The following is a 24917-nucleotide window of genomic DNA, read 5'->3' on the forward strand; positions in this document are numbered from 1 at the left end:
TGGCCTCATGGCAACGCACGGGCACTGGGCACATAGCTAGTTTAATGGGGGGAAAACTAGAGAACGATGACTACGAAAACTAAAAAAAATGTTGTAATAAGACAATTTCCACAAAATTATGCAGATATCCCGTGAAACGGCTTTTACGGAAAGCTTTTCAAGGGAGCTTGCTGGAGTTGCTGACTCGCTCAACAGTTACCATTGCTTGGAATTGGAAGGTGGCTCGGCGAGGTTGCGCTTGCGCGGGTCGGGCACGAGATCCGGCGGATCTCCCTCGTGCCGAAGCTGAAACGGAAGGCAATAAAAAATGAACAGAGACGGCATCCCGGTCCCCGCCGGGCGGCCGGCTCGGCCGTCCTGCCGTTCGTCGCTACGGTCGAGCCAAACGGGCGCCTCGAGATCTGCTCCTTCCCGCCTCTCCCGGGTCAGAAGTCGGAGCTGGCTTCATCCCCATTCCCCGGAATCAATTCCTTCCCGTTCGGACCTGGCTGCACCCCCGCTCCAAATCCCAAACCCCACGCGATCGCGCGCCCAATTACTCGAGGCGATCCCTCGTTGACCCTCCCCAGCGTCCAGATCCGGCGACTGCCGTCTCAAAAGCATCACCCCAACCCCTCGATAAATCGCCACGCCACCGCTCAGTCGACAGCATCCCACCGCTCTTCGCTCGACCCCTCCACCCGCTCTCCCTCCTCGACCGCCGGCGGATCCGTCCAGGAGCGGATCATGTGACTTCGACCACAAACGAAGGTGAGCCGCCTCCGGCGAGGTTCTCTTCCCGTCCCCGTCCCCCTCTCTATATCTCAAACTCGATCTTGGCTGGTGGTTACAGTCGCGACGTGTTCCGCTTCGCCACGAAGCCGCTGAAAACTGTAGTGGATATTCCGTGGTCCTGGCCGGCGGCTTGGTTCCACCCACCTAACGATCTCCAGTTCCTCCTCTCCGAATCATTTGATGCCATTGCTTCCGTCACATGGATGCATGTTTCAGCGGCTATCTCCAGCGCTTCAATCTTAATCATGGCGCGTCGCAGCAGTCGGTTGAGCTGGCTCGATCGCGAGGCCCTCATCAGCAGCTAGCGAGTGCAGGGGAACACCCCGTGTGCCCGCAGCCACTTTTTTAACTTGCGTCTTGGAGGCATAGGGGCGGGGCTGTCACGTCGCGGTAGTTGAGGGGCATCTCTTCTTCCAGTTGAGTTCGCCTCTCCCCACAGGCTGCGCGGGGTGGGGGAAAGAAGCTTCCCTGTCTTCCTGAGGTAATGCGTCGCTATGCTAATTTTGTTTCCTTGTGGGCAACTGGCTTGCACGTTGCATAATTGCGACCCCGTCTTGCTTGACCTGGCCAAACCGCTTAGGTGTTGTGCTGAATTTTCTTACAAAATTCTCCGATCGATTGCCATTGGCTGATGCGCTTGTGACGTGCTCCTACCATGTTTGACTCACATGCCGAACATGGCCGTCGTGGGCAAATGGATCGTTCCGTGTGGCCACCTTATATGAGAGCTTATTAGCTGATTGGCCTTAGCTAGGTGGTTGTTGGCTTGTTGCATACTGGTCTTCGTTCCTCCTTTGCCACCTTAAGCCCTGACCATCGGCTTTGTTTAAAAGGATACATGCTTCGTTGCTAGAGCGCTTGCTGTTGTTGGATTTGGGCTCGGGATCATGGCTCCTGCTCGGGTTGGCCGGTTCCAGGTATTGCTTCTTCTTCGCTTGGTTTTTCTTCAGTTCTGATGAAATTGTTTCTTGGTTGGCATGGTTGATATGCTACTAGATCTTTCATGAAGTGTTTCTTTCTTGGTGCTGCTATTGTTTCCTCTCCTTCCTTTGACCCTTTTCTTGGGAGCTGAAACCTGTTTTTACTACTTGTCTGTTTCCTTTCTTGGTTTCGGGCCTTGACCTGCTCGAGTCTTTACCATGATTAACCTCAAAAGTTTGCTGAAGATCAAAGGAGAACATATGGAGGTGCATAGTCAGCACAAATAGATCATTGTCTAAGGAGTAGTTTTGTACTTTATAGAAATATATAAGAGGATGATTGTTTGCTAGAGATGATTCTAGGAAGTGCACGGGTACTTGTCCTGTCTGTAAAGTTTCTCCATACTTGTCAGGGACATTCAATCAGCACCTTTTTTCTTGGGTCTGGAAAATCAGCTTTGGTTGCTTGCACCTTATATATATGGATCATGCCTTTGAACTATTTTTTTTCTCTGAAATACATGCCGCTCGTACATAGGTGCTTCCTCGTAGAGAGATTCTTCGTTCAAAGTCAATGCTAGCTAAAATTCAGCCAAAATATGTCGATTGTCTTCAGATACATGATTTACTGGGTTTTAGAAGTAAAGCAGATGATTATGTTCATGAGAACTACTATGTTAACTTACCTTGTACTCCCTTCGTAAACTAATATAAGAGCGTTTGAAACACTACTTTAGTGATCTAAACACTCTTATATTAGTTTACAGAGGGAGTACAAATTATGTGTAGAATCTGATTCAAGACCCAGATCCAGCGGCAGGGTAGAGTATAGGGGGAGTAATGAAGGTGTAACCATATATTTGCAGTTGCTACATCAGTATATGACATTGAACTGTCTGGGACTTCTCCAATTGCTTTTTGCATGACTTTCATAGTTAATAAATCTATTTTAAATGGTTGCAGATGTCTAATCTCTCAGAGCCCTCAAAAGAAGATGGTTCAGTCGAGAAAACTGGAGCTTGGAATAACACATGGAGCACTCTTATGCGCCACGCTTCAGTCTATGGTGTGGCTGCTGGTTATTGCCTGTCAGCATCTCTGCTCTCCATTATCAACAAATGGGCAATCATGAAGTTTCCCTACCCTGGAGCACTGACAGCTTTACAGTACCTCACTAGTGTTGCTGGAGTTCTCCTGTGTGGACAGCTAAAGCTTATTGAGCCTGATAGGCTGAATTTGAGGACCATGTGGAAGTTCTTACCTGCTGCTGTTATGTTCTACATCTCAATCTTCACAAACAGCGAGCTCCTGATGCATGCCAATGTGGACACTTTCATCGTGTTTCGGTCTGCTGTGCCGATATTTGTGGCCATTGGGGAGACACTTTACCTTCACCAACCATGCCCATCATTCAAGACATGGCTCTCACTTTCCACTATACTTGGTGGAAGTGTGATATATGTTTTCACAGATAACCAGTTCACCCTGACTGCTTACAGCTGGGCAATAGCCTATCTAGCGAGCATGTCTATTGACTTCGTGTACATCAAACACGTCGTCATGACCATCGGGTTGAACACATGGGGCCTTGTGCTCTACAACAACCTTGAGGCTCTGCTCTTGTTCCCCCTTGAGCTCCTTATAATGGGAGAGTTTAATCAGATGAAGGTGGACAGCTCCAAGATGACAACAAACTGGCTATCGTTCGACGTGGTCCTTCCTGTTGCTCTGTCATGCCTGTTCGGGTTATCAATATCCTTCTTTGGATTCTCCTGCAGACGGGCCATCTCTGCTACTGGATTTACGGTGCTCGGTATAGTGAACAAGCTCCTGACCGTCGTGATCAATCTGCTTATCTGGGACAAGCATGCGTCCCTTGTGGGGACAATTGGGCTCTTGATATGCATGTCTGGTGGTGTTCTCTACCAGCAATCGACCACAAAGCCCAAGGTGCCCAAGATCGAGCCAAAGGAAGAGGACGATGAAGAGGGGCAGAATTTGCTGCAGGTTCAGCCCGGGCATGAGAGCAACTCAAGTCAAAAGCATTCCTCCTGATAAGCTTACTTTACCTTCCCTCGACAACCCATTCGTGGTATATCTCAGATGAGGAATCTTGAACATGCTGTAGAACATCGGTGTTTCAAGAGAAACTAAATTTCATTCTACAATATCTTTGTTATATTATACTGTTTTTCATTGGTTAGACAGGATTGTGGTGGTGGTGGTGTAGGGTACCAGACACCTCAACATACCAGGGTCGAATCCCCTGTATACTGAACCATGTATTCTATTTACCAAATTCCAGAAATACAATGGATGTACTTATTCGCTTCGCGGCATAAGTTTTTTCTTTTCCTTTGTGGGTGAAGGAAATTTTGTCTGACATCATCAGTACTAGTCATGGTTCATGAATAGGTAGACATACTCTGACGCCTTATGCAAGTCTGAAACTTTTGATTTTGTTAGTCTTGTTGGTTGGCCAGTTATATTGTACCTCCTCCGTTTGGGTGTAAAAGGTCTGCACATATTAGTTATAAGTATATAGTAGTACTGTAGTAACTAATATTTTGTTGATCAGTTGTTTTTTCTAGAAAACGCACAGGCTATGTGTGTCATTTGTACCAAGACAGAATAGAGTATTTACAAGACAAATGGGATATAGGGTGAATGAACGGCGAAAGCCCATAGGATTTTGACATAGTTCCTCGCAAATGTCGGCAAGAGCAGTGTCCGCCCTGGTTCTGTAGATGGCAACCTGTCGGCTGCTAGCCACCTTGTCAAAAAGTTGCACATTTTGCTCGAGCCAAATGTTATACAGTACATAGATAGAGGACTGCCATGAGGTTGAACTTGACCTGTCATCTCATTAACTGCTATCCCTGCTTAACATGTCGGAACCTAATCAGTTTGAGAAGACTAAGAAGAGTCACTCCATCAAAAGGGTGGCCGCATGCATCGTCCTTTTCCAAAAAATTCAAAAGGGTGATAGATCGTTTCCGGTCGTTGACAACACAGTGGACAATGCGGTTGGCGCTGCAGCCCTCCACATTGAAGCCTATTGCATGTCCAACATGGGTCACGAAGGGCAAGCCAGGCGAAAAGCTTCGCTTGGAGATGGGCTCGCAAAGACAAAAGTCTAAACCGCTTGCGTGAGATGCACACACCTTCCACAAATTAAATACGGAGTACGAAGTACTGTAGCACTTAGGGTATGTTTGGTTATCTACATCATTTTTTGGCATGGCTGAGCTAATGCAGGCTCTAAACCATGTTCTGCAGTTTGTTTGATTGCAAAACCTCATACTGCATTAAAGTGGAAACACTAGCATGCTGTTTGGTTACATGTCAGCTCTCCCCCAAATTACATCTGTTTGGTTACATACGTGTCAATGGTTTAATCCCACCTCTTCAATATTCCGGTTACATAAGTGTTTGGCAGCCCGCTATGGAGAACAATAGAGCGATGACTACAAGTTGATAGGGATAAATGTGCCGAGGAGAAAGGGAGCCGACGATCACCAAAGAGAAGACGTGAGTTTGCTGCGGCACAAAAGAAGGAACATATATATATCACCCATTTGACCCCAAAAATTACCAATTGCTCAAATGTGGCAATACACGGGTATTTTGCTAACATATACTCCCTCCTTTCCTAAATATAAGTCCTTTTAAAGGTTTCAATATGGACTACATAAAAAGCAAAATGAGTGAATCTACACTCTAAAATATGTCTACGGAGTATAAGGTGCATTTCTTTTTTCAAAAGTCAAACTAGTGCATGTTTGACCGAGTTTTTAAAAAAAATCAATATCTAGAATACAAAATTTATATCATTTGATCCAACCTGAAAAGTAGTTTCATATTTTACTCCCTCCGTTTCTTTTTAGTCCGCATATAAGGTTTGGTCAAAGTCAAGCTTTGTAGAGTTTGACTAACTTTATATTAAAAAATATAAACATTCACAATATGAAATCAATATTATCAGATGCATCATGAAACGTATGTTCATACTATTTAGTTTTAGTATTGTAGATGTTCATATTTTTTTATATAAATTTGGTCAAACTTTGTGCAGTTTGACTTTGACCAAATCTTATATGCGGAGTAAAAAAACGGAGGGAGTATCTATTAGGTATTGCAGCTGTTGTTATTTCATTCTATAATCCTGGTCAAACATTGAAATGGTTGACTTGCACAGAAAACAATACATCTTATATTCTGAAATGAAGGGAATATTTAAGAACGGAGGGAGTAATAGATTCCTTGGTGTGAGTGTTCACTCCGACAACTAGCTCACTATATTTTCTTTTGAGAAATCTCAAGTATTATTGTCTATCATCTATAGCCAATCTAATAATCCATCATAGTTCCCCGCAAAAAAAAATCCATTATAGTTAGCTATAGAGGTATACCACACAATTTAAACCTGGCCCATCTCATTAACTTACAGAGCTTGTTGAAGTTTACGCCATGTTTGACTATAAATTACAACATTCTTATCTTCTTTCTTCTCCCTCTCTACTTCACACATGTCTGTTGTGGCAGCTCCTATAGCTCCCTTACATCATTTTATTATACTTGCTCCAACAACCGATTAGTTCAAATTTTGTGCGTACGTCCGGTCAAATTAGCACCAGCCCACAAGTGCGACAGATTTAGAGTGTGTTTAGTTGAAGGCCTGGGCAGTGGTTACTCTGCCTGAGAAAAAGTGATGGCTGGGAACGCCTGGGATGAAGAAAAATTGTGCCTGGTCAGGCTAGCCTGGTGGGTGAGCGTTTGGTTCCTGTCAGTGCTTATAGAATTTTTAAATAGTAGGCTGTTGCTGCTACCAGCTGCCGAAGCATGCCCAGGCATATGGGGCGGGACGCCTGGGCCAGGCAAATCAAACTGCCTGGGCTAAGTACTTTTTCAATTTTTTATTCTACTGGCCAGGCTAATCACAGTACCACCACGGCCAGGCCAGGCAGGTATTTCTCAGGATGCGAACCAAACAATCATCAGGCACATTTCAGGCACAGCTCAGGCCAGGCATGCAATGACGAGGACATGAACCAAACACACCCTTGTATTCACACAAAAAAAGTGCGACAGATTTAGCCTCTTTTATCATATACTAAAGTTGCAGAACTAAATCGATTATATATAAGCTACATAAAAAAGCAACAGTTTCTGTATCAAAATACAAAACGAATACGACCACTCCCAAGCAACTCTTTCTAGACATTAATACATGCGAAACAACACAGAGAAATGGTCAGATATACTGCCATTTGACTCCAACATAGAGAAGGGATTCCGTCAACTAATGCAATTGACACTAAAAAGAGAACTAGATAAAGAAACGCCTCGCATTTGCTCTCTGCATAATGTCTTGTCCCAAACAACACACCTGATGTGTTTGACTACCTTCTTGCGAAATGATTGCAGCACTACTGGGGTGCGGCCAATGCCTTGGGCTTCGGCTTAACCTCCACTTCATTCACCCCACGGATAAATATTGCATCAGGCTCGTGGCTGGAAATCGCAAAAGAGCCAGTAGGTCAACTCTATGTTCTGTTAGTGAGTAGTGACAGAAAATTGTAAGCGAAGTTCAGTCTTACGGTTTCTCTCCCTCTTCGTAACCATAGCTTGATGCCACAGCAAGCAGATGCCCATCCTTGCTGAACGACAGAGCAGCAATGCTTGACGCGTACTTTGAGTACTGCGATGAAAGTTAATGAACACCCAGGCCACTTCAGACAATCGTACTACCAAAGCAAAACTATCACCCAGATACCTGATACAATCTCTTCTTGTTTGTGCCATCCCACACATTCACAAATCCATCATGGCCTCCAGTGGCAAATGTGCCGTATCTGCAGACATGCATAACAATGCAAGAAACTGAGAACAGATAAACCTATGAGAAATCACCAAGAACATTAAACACTGAAACTTTACATTGGATGGAATGCAATGGCATTGACAGGATAAACAGTGTCCCTGCCAGACTCAGATTTCCGGTGACACTTGAAAGCATACCTGAAAAGGAAATTAACCAATGAGTAAACAAGTATTTTAAACTGGACAGCCAGTTTCACCATAGTTCAGTGTAGGTTGCATGGGAAAGTAAGCGGATTGTCTCTTTGAGTTAATAACTTTGCAGGAAAGGGGTGAGCACTGCAGAGTGATTGCCAATGCACAATTAAAGGCTAGGTTATAGAGTTGAACCGTTGACTGCCAGTTGTACATTAAAATGGTATGACATATGAGCTTGCTCGCTTGAATAGTGATTGATCATATAGAAAGTCAAGGTCGCATAATTCAAAAAACTAAGAAAACAATCCAGGTTGGAGCCTTGTAGTTTATGCTACCACTGGTGATGAACAAGTTTAACCAGCCCGCCACTATGGTCCAGTACGTTGACCTCTGGCGTCGGCTCCGGCACACTCCCCTCCCGGCGACCCCTGATGTGCTTCATTGGCGTTGGACTGCCTCTGGACAGTACTTGACTAGCTCCTGCTACGAAGTGCTATTGTTGGGTGACACGCAGACCCCGCATTGGCATCTCATGTGAAAGACGTGGGTACCTTTGCGTGTTGCGTTCTTCATCTGGCACGCCCTCCAGAACACATGCTGCACTGCAGACCGCCTTGCCTGTAGGTGCCTCCCCATGCCAACCGGTGCATCCTCTGCGACCAGGAGACTGAGGACATGCGGCACATCCTCGTGGGTTGCTGCTCCTTCTCCCATCAGGTGTAGCACAAGATCCTTTCCTGGTGTCGTACCACGGCAGACCCTCCCCATCCGGAGCTACCCTTCTTGGACTGGTGGACGGTCTCTTGGGATCATGCCCCCCTGCCTTGCGCAAGGGGATCTCCTTGCTTCTTCTGCTAACTGCTTGGTGGCTTCAGAAGCATTGGAATGGATGCGTCTTCGATGCCTTGATGCCCTCCATTGCACACCTTGTCCGAACTATCGAGGAAGCTAGACTTTGGGCTAGAGGTGGAGCCAGGGGGCTCAACCTACTGTTACCTGAGACATAGACCTTATATCTGTACGGCTGAGCATCCCTTTTTCTTGTTCTGCTCATGCGCTCGCAACCACACCAGATTGTGTGCGTGGTTTTGCGAGTTGCACCTTGTAATTGTTTCACTCTCTACCTATCAATGAAATGGCACGGAAAAAAACAAGTCTAACCACTCTTTTCAGTGTTCTGCATTTCTAATATAAATAAAAGGTGTGTTGTATCTTGGTGGGATTGTGGACACGCTACGGTTACCGTCAAGATATCAAGCCAGCTGGAGCGAAGTGCCTACTTGGTTGGCTGAGTGTGTTGAACACACCGCTATCCACTCAGGGCTCATAACTGGGACATACCTGCCTACCCACCTCTCTCATCACTGAATGCCTGAGCTCCTACGAAGTTCCTAACGAAAACTTAAAGGCAGCTAAGACTACCACAGAAAGGTACTTATGGTAGAGTAAAGTTCCATTATGATGTGTCAAACACCACCTGAGATTGAATTTCAAATTTCCGTAAAACAGTACACATAATGCCACACAAAAATTTAGTTTTTATAATTTCCATGTTGAATTTGTAGTCCAAACCAAAGTGATTTCCTCTATCACCTACATATTGTTTGAACTAGATATGATCTGCATGAAAGGATGACAAAATACTACTCCCTTCATTCCCTTAAGAGCATCTCCAATAGATGATGTAAAATAGGGCACCAAATTGTGGTTCGAGCAAAATTTGCATCACCTAAAAGTGCTTTTTTACATCACCAAAACCTCCAACTCCAATAGATGTAAAATAGGTGTTGCAAAATACATCACGGTTGTCTTCTTGTGGGTGCCCTATTTTACATCATCTGTTGGAGCACAGAGTGATGTAAAAACGTCACTTGGTGTTGCAAATTTTGCTCCAGCCGTGTGGTCCTCTGGTGATGCAAAACTTGCTCGAGCAGCCCAAGTGATGCAAATTTGCATCACTTGGCGGCCTATTTTACATCACGCCCCATCCCTCAAGTAAAAATATTTGCATCTAAATCATCTATTGGAGCAGTGTTTTTGCCTTCTCGCGATGTAAAAAGTGGTCCCGGTCTATTTTACATCATCTACTGGAGATGCTCTAAGGTAGACAGACTTGTTTAATTTTTTGGTAAAATTTCCATTAATGAAGGCGCTGCGCTATTTTAGCACTAAACCTGCCGAAAATACCACAAAGTCACACACACACAGACGCTGCAGCTGAATTCTCCGCCTTCCATGCTGGCCTTTAGTGCTACGGAACCATTTGCTTCTCTCGCCATATCCCACACCCACGAATAAATGGAAAAATCAATTGGTCTTGCATGTGCCCAACAAAGCAATGACGGCTCATATTGGCTCATGCATGCTGCATGCAAAGAGTATGGTGGGGTTCATGTGCTGGGCTAATAACTACTAAAGCATGTGATTAACCAGGGGTAAAAAGGTCAAAATCTCCTTGGTCTTAACAAAACAAATTTCACACCCTCGTTCGAGGAACGGAGGGAGTAAGATAGAATCAAATACATTACCAAGCTACAGAAGCTAAAAAAAATCTTAATCAGTTATTTAAACTGTGTTATGCTCCAAGAAACGAATATTAGAAAGCATTGAAGCAAGTGTGAATGTAAAATGATTACAAATACATAAGAAGATGTCTTGAACCTACGGTGCCAAGAACATACTTTTTAGATTGTGCAGACTCAGACAGGTCGAAGAACTCCATAGACACTCGTCCTTCGACAGAACTTAGAGCATACCCTGAAGCAAGCAGGATTTCAGAAGGTTAGTCTAAATCAAGGCTGCTTGAGCCGCATAATTGTTGCAGTTCATACATTACTCTGGTAAGCATACTGATGGCTACAGCCACTTATGTATTGGTACTTGCTAAGGTTCAAAATACAGTCATTACATTTTCCCAAGTGGAAGTAACCGTATAACTGCATAGCTCATTCCTATTTTTTGTGCTTCTATAGATAAATTTAGCCAGCTTTGTAATGTACAAATTCATGTATTAGCGTCATCTAGCACTAATAAACGTTTCATTTTTTTTAATAATTTAACCTGGAGGAGCATATTCCATAAGATTAAAATCAAAATCTACAGAACGAAGCTTAGCTTATGCAATTCAGGTTCATGATTTTTCTCATGTGCCCACTGGAAAGATTGAATTTATAAAGTATACATTTAGAAGCTCAAACACAACCGGAGAGACCTAGGGTGGCTTTCAAAAGAAAGCACAAATATTGCGGTTTATCAAAAGCAACCACATGACGATAATGTACACAACTGTTTCTTTATGGTTGAAATAAGGGTGACAATGGGAAACATGCAGTCGTGCAGTGCAACTACAGTAAAGAGAGAACAAGTTACCTGTTCCGTTTGGGAAACATCGGACGCAGCGTGTTTGATATTTCAAAGATGATTCCCTTTTTTGCTCAGGTTGAGACATATTGCGCAAATCATAAATACTGACATGTCTTCCTGCTGTTGCAACAACCAACCTATTTCCTACCAGTGACATAGAATATACACGCTCTGGTTGAGCATATGTCCCAACAAGTGTACGCTCTGGTCCGCTAACTCCTCTGGGATCCCAGCATTTAATTGTCTTGTCCCAGCTGCCAGTTATGACTTGTCCTAAATGGATAAATATACAGACTGAAAGTCAAAATTCTTATTCTCATGTACCAAATTATCTCACACTAGCCAGATAATAGTTTTGGAAATCATTTTAGACAATATTGACATAACCTACAAATATTTAGAACAACATTTAAAAATTAGTAAGCACGCTTGCCCAGTCTGTCTTTCAGTCAGGATCAATGAATATAGGCCTGGAACATTGGCTTTTACCTTCTCTCATATGAAACATTTGGCATACATAGAATTTCCATGTCCTGTCTGTTTTAGTTAAATCATCTTGTACAAATTCAAACACAAGAACTTTCTTCGTATTTTTAAAATGTGTTTCTCAGTAAATTTATTGTAATAGTTTGTATGTGGTTCAAATCACAAAAAGTTCAAACACAAACATATATGGTACTAGATGATTCAACTAAAAACAACATTCCCATGAATTTCCAATCCCTCTACTAAAACTTGTAGAAGGGTTTCTTTGACAACAACTCTCATGAGTCCCAATTAGAAAAAAAAAAACTCTCATGAGAGTCAACCCCACAGAATAATGGGAATTCGAATTCCCAAAAACATTGCCCTTAAATTAAGGCCAATGGAGGCTACACTGACGTACCCAAATTTATAGGTGGCAATTCGAAGTGAACGAACACCAACCAAATATTCCAACACACAACAGGACAAACCAAATCAATACTAGCCCAAGTAGAAATGACTATCTAGAAGAAAGATATTTCCAGGTATCATAATGTACAATGAAATGGATATCCCCTGAACATGCATCCAAATGGATAAAGCAATGTCAAGAAGCCAGACAGCATGAAAAAGCCGTATAATCAAAGTAAAAATTAGAAACTAAGATCATTCTATACAAGATTAGATGTGCAAAAATATAGTCATTAAGAATAAAACATGAATTCAGTTAGCAATGTGATATGTGTACTGATCTCTAAAAATCAACTGCATCCTTAATGATGATATGATTAATGCAGTAAATAACCTTTGGTTTGACTGAATCAATTTGCATCAGTATTTGTCCGGAAAATGTACGTCCAAAAACATAAACGCAAGAGCAATCCAATTGGATGTAGTTACAAGTACCTGCAGCATAAGAGTACTCCACACAGCGAACTGGAGCATCATGACGCCCCAGAACATCCTCCTTTGACGAAGTAAATGATAATCTGGGATAGTTATTTGAGCATGTTTCTTTTAGTCTTACTAAATCTTGACATAACTGATAATAACAGGAGGGAATCAACAATAAATTTTTGATTCACAAACAACATTCAGCTTAGTAATGTCGTTACTCTTGCCTGCCAGCATTCAATTGACAGCAAATCAAAATATGGGCACATTGCTCGTAAGTCTTACATGAAGCATTCAAATTAAGACTCATGCACCACTAATAATCTTAAGGGGGACTGGACAATTTTCCCACCATACATATTTTTATGTGTGATTCTGCAACAAGGTCTAATCAGCATACAATTTACATAATGATCAGGACCCAGGACTCATCGACCCTTGAGATGTTGACCAGGAGTCTTCGTCATCATGCGTCTTTTCCTAGGGACGCGTCACAGCAGGTGCCTTGACCCCCACAGGAGGGTGGGATGATCCAATTTTTACTCTTTCACGATGCAGTCGTTTCTGCACGTTGAACTTCTTTTGCAAACTTAATCACTTCACACTTTCATTGTAGTTAAGTGATAATGTTTGGTATAGCAGCCTTTCCAAGCGAGTCTCTGGGATCTCCTGTAAACCCCCATCTAAAGCAGGGCAGATGCCTCTTCTAAAAATATATTAATTTATAATTTATAATTCTCCACAGATATAACATATCTACAGCCCTATCTTGTAATTTGAGTACTACTAAATGACAGTTGGTGAAATTGCTTCTTTATATGCACTACCCACCTTATGGCGCTGGAACTAGTATATGTGGCAACATAGATGCACCGATGCACGGGTATACCCAAGCAACTAGGTCCCTTTCATAGATTAGTTTTACAACACGAACCTTATAGAGAGCGTTCACCAAAAATAAAAAATGAATCATATCGCTTCCTCACCAACGAAACACAGCCTAGGCATCCCGTAATGGTTGCAGATCTACAACCCAGTCGATTATACTAACGGCCCTGCCAATTCCACAAATCCAACGCAACGAAGGCGTAGAAACCACAAAACACAACAGCCCTCACCTCCGCACGGTGTGGTCGGCGCCAGCGCTAAACCCGGAGGAGTCGTCGTGGAAGCAGCAGTCGAGCACAGGTCCGGGGTGCGCGAACTCCCCTTTGAGCAGGCTCGCCTCGGCGTCGTACAGCCGAACCGTCTGGAACAGAGCCCAAGCACCCAAACCAGGTCAGATCGGGCAGCTAGGGTTTACTACGCCTTGCCGGAATGGAGGAACGGAGGGGGGCGCGTGGCGGCTGACCTTGTCCCAGGAGGAAACGAGGAGGTGGTCGCTGTGGTTGGAGAAGCGGAGGTTGGAGATGCCGTCCGACGGCGGGTTGGCGAGCTCCCTGCCACTGCCCATAGCTGAGGCTGCTGCGCCGGGTGCGTCACTCATGGTGGGAGGGGGGAGGAAAAGGAATCGGGTCAGGTATTTGGTGCAGGGGGGCGGAAACGGTGGGGGGATTCGAAATTTGAATCCAGAACGGGCGGAGCGAGGAGAACGGGAGGGCGGCGCGGAACGGGGAACGGAGGCAGCGGGAGGAAAAAGAAGGCTGGAGAAGATGCCATTGCGTCATGGCCTGGACTTTTCCTCTTTATTTTTTAGCACGTCGTGGACTTTTCCTAGAGAGAGCTTCGGCGCGCATGTATTCGCTTTATGGCCCGGCCCAGCAATTCGCCACGCTGGCTCGCTCCTTCGAAATATAAGTGTTTCCTAGAGAGTCTCTCGTTCGATCGGATTTTTTTTTGCTCGCTTCCTTTTTACGTTCGTCCCCATTTGTTGTCCGTCTGAACTTTCAGTCTCAGAAAACACCTACTCCCTCCGTAAAGAAATATAAGAGCGTTTAAATCACAGAGGGAGAATTTTTTCTGTCAGTTTTAAATTTTCTGGTGAAATAAAAAAACCAGTATGGGTTTTAAAAAATGTTCATGAATGTGGAAAATGTTCATGTAATTCAACAAATTTTGCAGAATTTGAAAAAAAATCATGGAATTTGAATGATGTTTGTGAAAGATTTTCGAAAAATGCACAAATTTGAAAAAAATCATAGTTTGAAAAAAATCATGAACTTGAAAAGGTTCATAAATTTTTAAAAAAATCATGAATTTAAAAAAATTATAACATTTGAAGAAGGTTCATGAATTTGAAAAGGTGTTCATGAATCTAGAAAAAGTTCTCAAATTTGAAACAAGTTTATAAAGAAAAAGGTTCACAATATTGGAAAAAAGGTTTGTGAATTTATGAAAGTTTAAATATTTGAAAAAAGGTTCATGAATTTGGAAAAAAATCACGGATATGGAAAAGGTTCACAAAATTAAATATTGTACACAAATTTGAGAAAAAATCCTAAATTTCAAAAAAAATGAAATTCACAAAAGTTTCACGCATTTTGAAAAAAAAATGAAAAGGGAAAACAAAAAAATAAAATAAAATAAAAGCCGAACAGAAACCGGGTGAAAAAACAGATCGAACAACACAAACTTGGGGGGGGGGGACCAAACTAGAAGCTTCCGGAATCTTCACAAAATCGAAAGAGGAACTGCCTGCTTGGGCGCATTGGAATGGGTCGGCCCATTATTCCCATCGCTCAACTGCGTGGGAGCCATGTATGAACCACACAGTTCCTGGCGCCTTAAGTGCTGAATAGAAATTGGGCTTTTCCTATGTCCTACTACTCCCATCACAACATGGTTTGAACCCTGTTAAAAAAATATGGGTTGAACCGAGATATCTTTCTGTTCGAATTGGGCCTGACCATCAAACTTTTCCTTTTTCGCAAAGCCATCAAAGAAACTACATCACTAGGTTAAACTGGAAGCATCACATGATTATGTCCAACATCCCTATGTGCGCAATCTGCAAAGCGGATCGAGGATGACTCATGGAGACACTCGCTCATTTGACTATACCACGTCATGATGTGTTTGGCACTTGTTGATGAATCTCTCACGGAGCATATGTGCATGAACAGATGTCCTGGCACGAAGGGATGGTTTTCCCACATGATGGACATGACTTCACATGCAGACTTCATCGCGACTCTACTCACTTTATGGGCAACCTGAAGCGCCCACAGGAGGGCCATCCATGAAGCTATCTATCAGAGCCTTGTTACTATATACGACTTTGTCACAAAGTTGATTGTTGAGCTGGAGATCATCAACGACAACCCGCCGGGAGAAGGATACATGTGCCTTTCGAGGTAAAGTGTTGGGGAACGTAGTATTTCAAAAAAATTGCCTACGATCACGCAAGATCTATCTAGGAGAAGCATAGCAATGAGCGGGGAGAGTGTGTCTACATACCCTCGTAGACCGAAAGCGGAAGCGTTTAGTAACGCGGTTGATGTATTCGAACGTCTTCGCGATCCAACCGATCCAAGTACCAAACGTACGGCACCTCCGCGATCAGCACACGTTCAGCTCGATGATGTCCCTCGAACTCTTGATCCAGTTGAGGCCGAGGGAGAGTTCCGTCAGCACGAAGGCGTGGTGACGGTGATGATGAAGTTACCGGCGCAGGGCTTCGCCTAAGCACTACGACGATATGACCGAGGTGTGTAACTGTGGAGGGGGGCACCGCACACGGCTAAAAGATCAACTTGTGTGTTCTAGGGTGCCCCCCTCCCCACGTATATAAAGGAGGGAGGGGAGGTCGGCCGGCCCTAGGGGGTGCGCCCAAGGAGGGGGAGTCCTACTAGGACTACTAGTCCTAGTAGGATTCCTCCACAAGGAAGAGAGGGGGAAGGAAGGAAAGGGAGAGGGAGTAGGAAAGGGGGGCGCCGCCCCCTTCCCTTGTCCAATTTGGACTGCAAGGGGGGCGTGGCCTGCCCTGGCTGCCCTCCTCTCTCTCCAACAAGGCCCATGGTGGCCCATTAGTTCCCCCGGGGGGTTCTGGTTACCCCTCCGGCACTCCGTTTTTACCCGAAACTATCCGGAACACTTCCGGTGTCCGAATAACATGGTCCAATATATCAATCTTTATGTCTCGACCATTTCGAGACTCCTCGTCATGTCCGTGATCTCATCCGGGACTCCGAACAACCTTCGGTCATCAAATCACATAAACTCATAATACAAATAATCGTCATCGAACGCTAAGCGTGCGGACCCTACGGGTTCGAGAACTATGTAGACATGACCGAGACACCTCTCCGGTCAATAACCAATAGCGGAACCTGGATTCTCATATTGGCTCCTACATAGTCTACGAAGATCTTTATTAGTCAAACCGCATAACAACATACGTTGTTCCCTTTGTCATCGGTATGTTACTTGCCCGAGATTCGATCGTCGGTATCATCATACCTAGTTCAATCTCGTTACCGGCAAGTCTCTTTACTCGTTCCGTAATGCATCATCCCGCAACTAACTCATTAATCACATTGCTTGCAAGGCTTATAGTGATGAGCATTACCGACAGGGCCCAGAGATACCTCTCCGACACTCGGAGTGACAATTCCTAATCTCGATCTATGCCAAATCAACAAACACCATCGGAGACACCTGTAGAGCATCTTTATAATCACCCAGTTACGTTGTGACGTTTGATAGCACACTAAGTGTTCCTCCGGTATTCGGGAGTTGCATAATCTCATAGTCATAGGAACATGTATAAGTCATGAAGGAAGCAATAGCAATAAACTAAACGATCATAGTGCTAAGCTAATGGATGGGTCTTGTCCATCACATCATTCTCTAATGATGTGATCCCGTTCATCAAATGGCAACACATGACTATGGCTAGGAAACTTAACCATCTTTGATTAATGAGCTAGTCTAGTAGAGGCATACTAGGGACACTCTGTTTGTCTATGTATTCACACATGTACTAAGTTTTCGGTTAATACAATTCTAGCATGAATAATACATTTATCATGATATAAGGAAATATAAATAACAACTTTATTATTGCCTCTAGGGCATATTTCCTTCAGTCTCCCACTTGCACTAGAGTCAATAATCTAGATTACATATTAATGGTTCTAACACCCATGGAGTCTTGGTGCTGATCATGTTTTGCTCGTGAGAGAGGCTTAGTCAACGGGTCTGCAACATTCAGATCCGTATGTATTTTGCAAATCTCTATGTCTCCCTCCTTGACTTGATCGCGGATGGAATTGAAGCGTCTCTTGATGTGTTTGGTTCTCTTGTGAAATCTAGATTCCTTTGCCAAGGCAATTGCACCAGTATTGTCACAAAAGATTTTCATTGGACCCAATGCACTAGGTATGACACCTAGATCGGATATGAACTCCTTCATCCAGACTCCTTCATTCGCTGCTTCCGAAGCAGCTATGTACTCCGCTTCACACGTAGATCCCGCCACGACGCTCTGTTTGGAACTGCACCAACTTACAGCTCCACCATTCAATATAAATACGTATCCGATTTGTGACTTAGAGTCATCTGGATCAGTGTCAAAGCTTGCATCGACGTAACCATTTACAACGAGCTCTTTGTCACCTCCATAAATGAGAAACATATCCTTAGTCCTTTTCAGGGTATTTCAGGATGTTCTTGACCGCTGTCCAGTGATCACTCCTGGATTACTTTGGTACCGCCCTACTATACTTATAGCAAGGCACACATCAGGTCTGGTACACAACATTGCATACATGATAGAACCTATGGTCGAGGCATAGGGAATGACTTTCATTTTCTCTCTATCTTTTGTAGTGGTCGGGCATTGAGTCTCACTCAACTTCACACCTTGTAACACAGGCAAGAACCCTTTCTTTGACTGATCCATTTTGAACTTCTTCAAAATCTTATCAAGGTATGTGCTTTGTGAAAGTCCAATTAAGCGTCTTGATCTATCTCTATAGATCTTGATGCCTAATATGTAAGCAGCATCACCGAGGTCTTTCATAGAAAAACTCTATTCAAGTATCCTTTTATGCTATCCAAAAATTCTATATCATTTCCAATCAACAATATGTCATCCACATATAATATTAGAAATGCTACAGAGCTCCCACTCACTTTCTTGTAAATACAGGCTTCTCCAAAAGTCTGTATAAAACCATATGCTTTGATCACACTATAAAATGTTTATTCCAACTCCGAGAGGCTTGCACCAGTCCATAAATGGATCGCTGGAGCTTGCACACTTTGTTAGCACCCTTTGGATCGACAAAACCTTCTGGTTGCATCATATACAACTCTTCTTCTAGAAATCCATTCAGGAATGCAGTTTTGACATCATTTGCCAAATTTCATAATCATAAAATGCGGCAATTGCTAACATGATTCGGACAGACTTAAGCATTGCTACGGGTGAGAAAGTCTCATCGTAGTCAACTCCTTGAACTTGTCAAAAACCTTTTGCAACAAGTCGAGCTTTGTAGACAGTAACATTACCGTCAGCGTCGGTCTTCTTCTTGAAGATCCATTTATTTTCTATGGCTTGTCGATCATCGGGCAAGTCAACCAAAGTCCACACTTTGTTCTCATACATGGATCCCAGCTCAGATTGCATGGCCTCAAGCCATTTCGCGGAATCTCGGCTCATCACCGCTTCCTCATAGTTCATAGGTTTGTCATGGTCAAGTAACATGGCCTCCAAAACAGGATTACTGTACCACTCTGGTGCGGATCTTACTCTGGTTGACCTACGAGGTTCGGTAGTAACTTGATCAGAAGTTTTATGATCATCATCATTAGCTTCCTCACTAATTGGTGTAGGGATCACTGGAACTGATTCCTGTGATGAACTACTTTCCAATAAGGGAGCAAGTATAATTACCTCATCAAGTTCTACTTTCCTCCCACTCACTTCTTTCGAGAGAAACTCCTTCTCCAGAAAGGATCCATTCTTAGCAACGAATATCTTGCCTTCGGATCTATGATAGAAGGTGTACCCAACAGTCTCCTTTGGGTATCCTATGAAGACACATTTCTCCCATTTGGGTTCGAGCTTATCAGGTTGAAGCTTTTTCACATAAGCATCACAGCCCCAAACCTTAAGAAACGACAACTTGGGTTTCTTGCCAAACCACAGTTCATATGGTGTCGTCTCAACGGATTTAGACGGTGCCCTATTTAACGTGAATGCAGCCGTCTCTAAAGCATAACCCCAAAACGATAGCGGTAAATCAGTAAGAGACATCATAGATCGCACCATATTTAATAAAGTGCGGTTACGACGTTCGGACACACCATTACGCTGTGGTGTTCCGGGTGGCGTGAGTTGCGAAACTATTCCGCATTGTTTCAAATGAAGACCAAACTCGTAACTCAAATATTCACCTCCATGATCAGATCATAGAAACTTTATTTTCTTGTTACGATGATTTTCCACTTCACTCTGAAATTCTTTGAACTTTTCAAATGTTTCAGACTTATGTTTCATCAAGTAGATATACCCATATCTCCTCAAATCATCTGTGAAGGTCAGAAAATAATGATACCCGCCGCAAGCCTCAACACTCATCGGACCGCATACATCAGTATGTATTATTTCCAACAAGTCTGTTGCTCGCTCCATTGTTCCGGAGAACGGAGTCTTAGTCATCTTGCCCATGAGGCATGGTTCGCAAGCATCAAGTGATTCATAATTAAGTGATTCCAAAAGCCCATCAGCATGGAGTTTCTTCATGCGCTTTACACCAATATGAACTAAACGGCAGTGCCACAAATAAGTTTCACTATCATTATTAAACTTATATCTTTTGGCTTCAATACTATGAATACATGTATCACTACTATCGAGATTCAACAAAAATAGACCACTCATCAAGGGTGCATGACCATAAAAGATATTACTCATATAAATAGAACAACCATTATTCTCTAATTTAAATGAATAACTGTCTCGCATTATACAATATCCAGATATAATGTTCATGCTTAACGCTGGCACCAAATAACAATTATTCTGGTCTAAACCTAATCCCGAACGTAGATGTAGAGGTAGCGTGCCGACGGCGATCACATCGACTTTGGAACCATTTCCCAAGCGCATCGTCACCTCGTCCTTAGCCAATCTTCGCTTAATCTGTAGCCCTGTTTTGAGTTGCAAATATGAGCAACAGAACCAGTATCAAATACCCAGGCACTACTACGAGCATTAGTAAGGTACACATCAATAACATGTATATCAAATATACCTTTCACTTTGCCATCCTTCTTATCTGCCAAATACTTGGGGCAGTTTCGCTTCCAGTGACCAGTCCCTTTGCAGCAGAAGCACTTAGTCTCAAGCTTATGTCCAGACTTGGGCTTCTTCACTTGAGCAACAACTTGCTTGTCGTTCTTCTTGAAGTTCCCCTTCTTCCCTTTGCCCTTTTTCTTGAAACTAGTGGTCTTGTTAACCATCAACACTTGATGCTCCTTCTTGATTTCTACCTCCGCAGCCTTTAGCATCGCGAAGAGCTCGGGAATTGTCTTATCCATCCCTTGCATATTATAGTTCATCATGAAGCTTTTGTAGCTTGGTGGCAGTGATTGAAGAACTCTGTCAATGACACTATCAACAGGAAGATTAACTCCCAGTTGAGTCAAATGGTTGTGGTACCCAGACATTCTGAGTATGTGTTCACTGACAGAACTATTCTCCTCCATTTTGCAGTTGTAGAACTTATTGGAGACTTCATATCTCTCAATCCGGGCATTTGCTTGAAATATTAACTTCAACTCCTAGAACATTGATACGTCTCCAACGTATCTAGAATTTTTGATTGTTCCATGCTGTTTTATTATCAATCTTCGATGTTTTATAATCATTTTATATCATTTTTTGGTACTAACCTATTGACATAGTGCCAAGTGCTAGTTGCTATTTTTTCCATGTTTTTTACATCGCAGGAAATAAATATCAGGCGGAGTCCAAATGCCACGAAACTCCACGATGATTTTTTATGGACTAGATGGAAGATGTTGGGCCCTGGTTGCACCTGGGGGGAGTCCCGAGGAGGGGACAACCCACCAGGGCGCGCCAGGAGGCCCAGGCGCGCCCTGGTGGGTTGTGCCCACCTCGGGTGCCCCCCGGACCGCCTCTTTGCTCTATAAATACCCCAAAAATCCAGAAACCCTAGGGGAGGCGACGAAATATTCATCCAGCCGCCACAGAGTCCAGAACCACTAGATCCAATCTAGACACCATCTCGGATGGGGTTCACCACCTCCATTGGTGCCTCTCCGATGATGCGTGAGTAGTTATTTGTAGACCTTCGGGTCCGTAGTTAGTAGCTAGATGGCTTTCTCTCTCTCGCTGAATTCTCAATACAATGGTCTCTTGGAGATCCATATGATGTAACTCTTTTTGCGGTGTGTTTGTTGGGATCTGATGAACTTCGAGTTTATGATCAGTTATATCCTTTTATATCCATGAAAGTTATTTGAGTTTCTTTGATCTCTTATATGCATGATCTCTTATAGCCTCGTATTTCTTCTCCGATATTTGGGTTTCGTTTGGCCAACTTGATCTATTTATCTTGCAATGGGAAGAGGTGCCCTGTAGTGGGTTCAATCTTACGGTGCTTGATCCCAGTGACAGAAAGGGAAACAACACGTATGTATCGTTGCTACTAAGGATAAAAAGATGGGATCTGTATCTACGCAATAGATAAACGGATCTTGTCTACATCATGTCATCGTTCTTATTGCATTACTCCGTTTTTCCATGAACTTAATACACTAGATGCATGCTGGATAGCGGTCGATGTGTTGAGTAATAGTAGTAGATGCAGGCAGGAGTCGGTCTACTAATCTTGGACGTGATGCCTATGTAATGATCATTGCCTGGATATCGTCATAATTATTTGAGGTTCTATCAATTGCCCAACAATAATTTGTTACCCACCGTTTGCTATCTTTCTCGAGAGAAGCCACTAGTGAAACCTACGGCCCCCGGGTCTTCTTCCTCATATATTTGCTTGCGATCTACTTTTCCTTTGCATTTTATTCAGATCTATTAAACCAAAAATACAAAAATACTTTGCGAGGTGTTGTTATTTGTGTGCAGGTGTTGTTTACGTTGTGTTGCTTGGTTCTCCTACTGGTTCAATAACCTTGGTTTCTTCACTGAGGGAAATACCTACCGTCGCCATGCTACATCATCCCTTCCTCTTTGGGGAAATACCGATGTAGTCCTAGCAGACAGGAGCTTTTCTGGCGCTATAGTCAGAGAGCAATCAAACATCTCATATGCTCCATGACATTCAAAACATCATTGAAGTCCCGGTTCTAAGCCGTAAAGCGTGGCACACTGAACTATCGAGTAGTCATCAGCTTTGCTCTGCCAGGCGTTCACAATGTCTGGTGTTGCTCCTGCAGCGGGTCTTGCACCTAGCGGTGCTTCCAGGACGTAATTATTCTGTGCAGCAATGAGGATAATCCTCAAGTTACAGACCCAGTCCGTGTAGTTGCTACCATCATCTTTCAACTTAGCTATCTCTAGGAATGCATTGAATTCAAAGGAACAGTAGCACGTGCCATTTATCTACAACAACATAGACATGCAAAATACTATCAGGTACTAAGTTCATGATAAATTAAAGTTCAATTAATCATATTACTTAAGAACTCCCACTTAGATAGACATCCCTCTAACCATCTAAGTGATCGCGTGATCCATATCAACTAAACCATGTCCGATCATCACGTGAGATGGAGTAGTTTTCAATGGTGAACATCACTATGTTGATCATATCTACTATATGATTCATGCTCGACCTTTCAGTCTCAGTGTTCCGAGGCCATATCTGCATATGCTAGGCTCGTCAAGTTTAACCCGAGTATTCTGCGTGTGCAAAACTGGCTTGCACCCGTTGTATGTGAATGTAGAGCTTATCACACCCGATCATCACGTGGTGTCTCGGCACGACGAACTGTAGCAACGGTGCATACTCAGGGAGAACACTTGTACCTTGAAATTTAGTGAGAGATCATCTTATAATGCTACCGTCGTACTAAGCAAAATAAGATGCATAAAAAGATAAATATCACATGTAATCAAATAAGTGATATGATATGGCCATCATGATCTTGTGCCTTTGATCTCCATCTCCAAAGCACCGTCATGATCACCATCGTCACCGGCTTGACACCTTGATCTCCATCGAAGCATCATTGTCGTCTCGCCAACTATTGCTTCTACGACTATCGCTACCGCTTAGTGATAAAGTAAAGCAATTACATGGCGATTGCATTTCATACAATAAAGTGACAACCATATGGCTCCTGCCAATTGCCGATAACTGTTACAAAACATGATCATCTCATACAACAATTTATATATCATCACTTCTTGACCATATCACATCACAACAAGCCCTGTAAAAACAAGTTAGACGTCATCTACTTTGTTGTTGCAAGTTTTACGTGGCTGCTACGGGCTTCTAGCAAGAACCGTTCTTACCTACGCATCAAAACCACAACGATTTTCATCAAGTGTGCTGTTTTAACCTTCAACAAGGACCGGGCGTAGTCAAACTCGATTCAACTAAAGTTGGAGAAACAGACACCCTATAGCCACATGTGTGGAAAGCACGGTGGTAGAACTAGTCTCATGAACGCGGTCATGTAATGTCGGTCTAGGCCGCTTCATCCAACAATACCGCTGAATCAAAGTATGACATGCTAGTAAGCAGTATGACTATTATCGCCCACAGCTCTTTGTGTTTTACTCGTGCATATAACATCTACGCATAGACCTGGCTCGGATGCCACTATTGGGGAACGTAGTATTTCAAAAAAATTGCCTGCGATCACGCAAGATCTATCTAGGAGAAGCATAGCAACGAGCGGGGAGAGTGTGTCTATGTACCCTCGTAGACCGAAAGCGGAAGCGTTTAGTAACGCGGTTGATGTAGTTGAACGTCTTCGCGATCCAACCGATCCAAGTACCAAACGTACGGCACCTCCGCGATCAGCACACGTTCAGCTTGGTGACGTCCCTCGAACTCTTGATCCAGTTGAGGCCAAGGGAGAGTTTCGTTAGCACGATGGCGCGGTGACGGTGATGATGAAGTTACCGGCGCAGGGCTTCGCCTAAGCACTACGACTATATGACTGAGGTGTAACTGTGGAGGGGGGCACCGCACACGGCTAAAAGATCAACTTGTGTGCTCTAGGGTGCCCCCTCCCCACGTATATAAAGGAGGGAGGGGAGGATGGCCGGCCCTAGGGGGCGTGCCCAAGGAGGGGGAGTCCTACTAGGACTACTAGTCCTAGTAAGATTCCTCCACAAGGAAGAGAGGGGAAAGGAAGGAAGGAGAGGGAGAGGGAGTAGGAAAGGTGGGCGCCCCCTTCCCTTGTCCAATTCAGACTTCAAGGGGGGGAGGGGGCGTGGCCTGCCCTGTCTGCCCTCCTCTCTCTCCAACAACGCCCATGGTGGCCCATTAGTTCCCCCGGGGGGTTTCGGTAACCCCTCCGACACTTCGTTTTTAC

At 43.7% G+C, this 24917-nt stretch overlaps 2 protein-coding genes across 6 annotated transcripts; one reads left to right on the forward strand and one right to left on the reverse strand.

Annotated features, from left to right (window-relative positions):
• The first annotated feature begins 217 nt into the window (after positions 1 to 217).
• Positions 218 to 4019, forward strand: LOC109763378 (GDP-mannose transporter GONST3). 5 transcript variants are annotated; one of them, XM_020322220.4, is made up of 3 exons: positions 218 to 750; positions 1608 to 1691; positions 2658 to 4019. In XM_020322220.4, the coding sequence occupies exons 2-3, from the start codon at positions 1662 to 1664 to the stop codon at positions 3747 to 3749; spliced, it is 1122 nt and encodes a 373-aa protein (XP_020177809.1). In that variant the 5' UTR covers positions 218 to 750; positions 1608 to 1661; the 3' UTR covers positions 3750 to 4019. The 5 variants fall into 5 exon arrangements, with proteins under 5 accessions (XP_020177809.1, XP_020177811.1, XP_020177812.1 ...); XM_020322221.4 differs by having other exon boundaries at positions 355 to 1255; XM_020322222.4 differs by lacking the exon at positions 1608 to 1691 and having other exon boundaries at positions 314 to 750.
• Positions 4020 to 6741: 2722 nt separating this feature from the next.
• LOC109763380 (mitotic checkpoint protein BUB3.2) lies at positions 6742 to 14116 on the reverse strand. Its single transcript, XM_020322224.3, has 9 exons — positions 13786 to 14116; positions 13553 to 13683; positions 12447 to 12529; positions 11082 to 11348; positions 10394 to 10469; positions 7635 to 7715; positions 7471 to 7549; positions 7295 to 7395; positions 6742 to 7208 (listed from the first exon to the last, which is right to left on the reverse strand). Exons 1-9 carry the CDS (start codon positions 13918 to 13920, stop codon positions 7124 to 7126), a joined length of 1038 nt encoding a protein of 345 aa, XP_020177813.1. The 5' UTR covers positions 13921 to 14116; the 3' UTR covers positions 6742 to 7123.
• Between the last annotated feature and the right edge of the window lie 10801 nt (positions 14117 to 24917).

Source organism: Aegilops tauschii, chromosome 4 (assembly GCF_002575655.3).
Source record: "Aegilops tauschii subsp. strangulata cultivar AL8/78 chromosome 4, Aet v6.0, whole genome shotgun sequence".
Classification (NCBI taxonomy): Eukaryota; Viridiplantae; Streptophyta; class Magnoliopsida; order Poales; family Poaceae; genus Aegilops; species Aegilops tauschii.

Coding starts and splice junctions, on each gene's coding strand:
- LOC109763378 (XM_020322220.4), top strand. CDS start 1,662: ATGGCTCCTGCTCGGGTTGGCCGGTTCCAG. Junction 1,692..2,657: donor CTCGGGTTGGCCGGTTCCAG/GTATTGCTTCTT, acceptor AAATGGTTGCAG/ATGTCTAATCTCTCAGAGCC.
- LOC109763380 (XM_020322224.3), bottom strand. CDS start 13,920: ATGAGTGACGCACCCGGCGCAGCAGCCTCAGCTATGGGCAGTGGCAGG. Junction 7,550..7,634: donor GCCATTGCATTCCATCCAAT/GTAAAGTTTCAG, acceptor GCATGTCTGCAG/ATACGGCACATTTGCCACTG. Junction 7,396..7,470: donor ACAAGAAGAGATTGTATCAG/GTATCTGGGTGA, acceptor CTTTCATCGCAG/TACTCAAAGTACGCGTCAAG.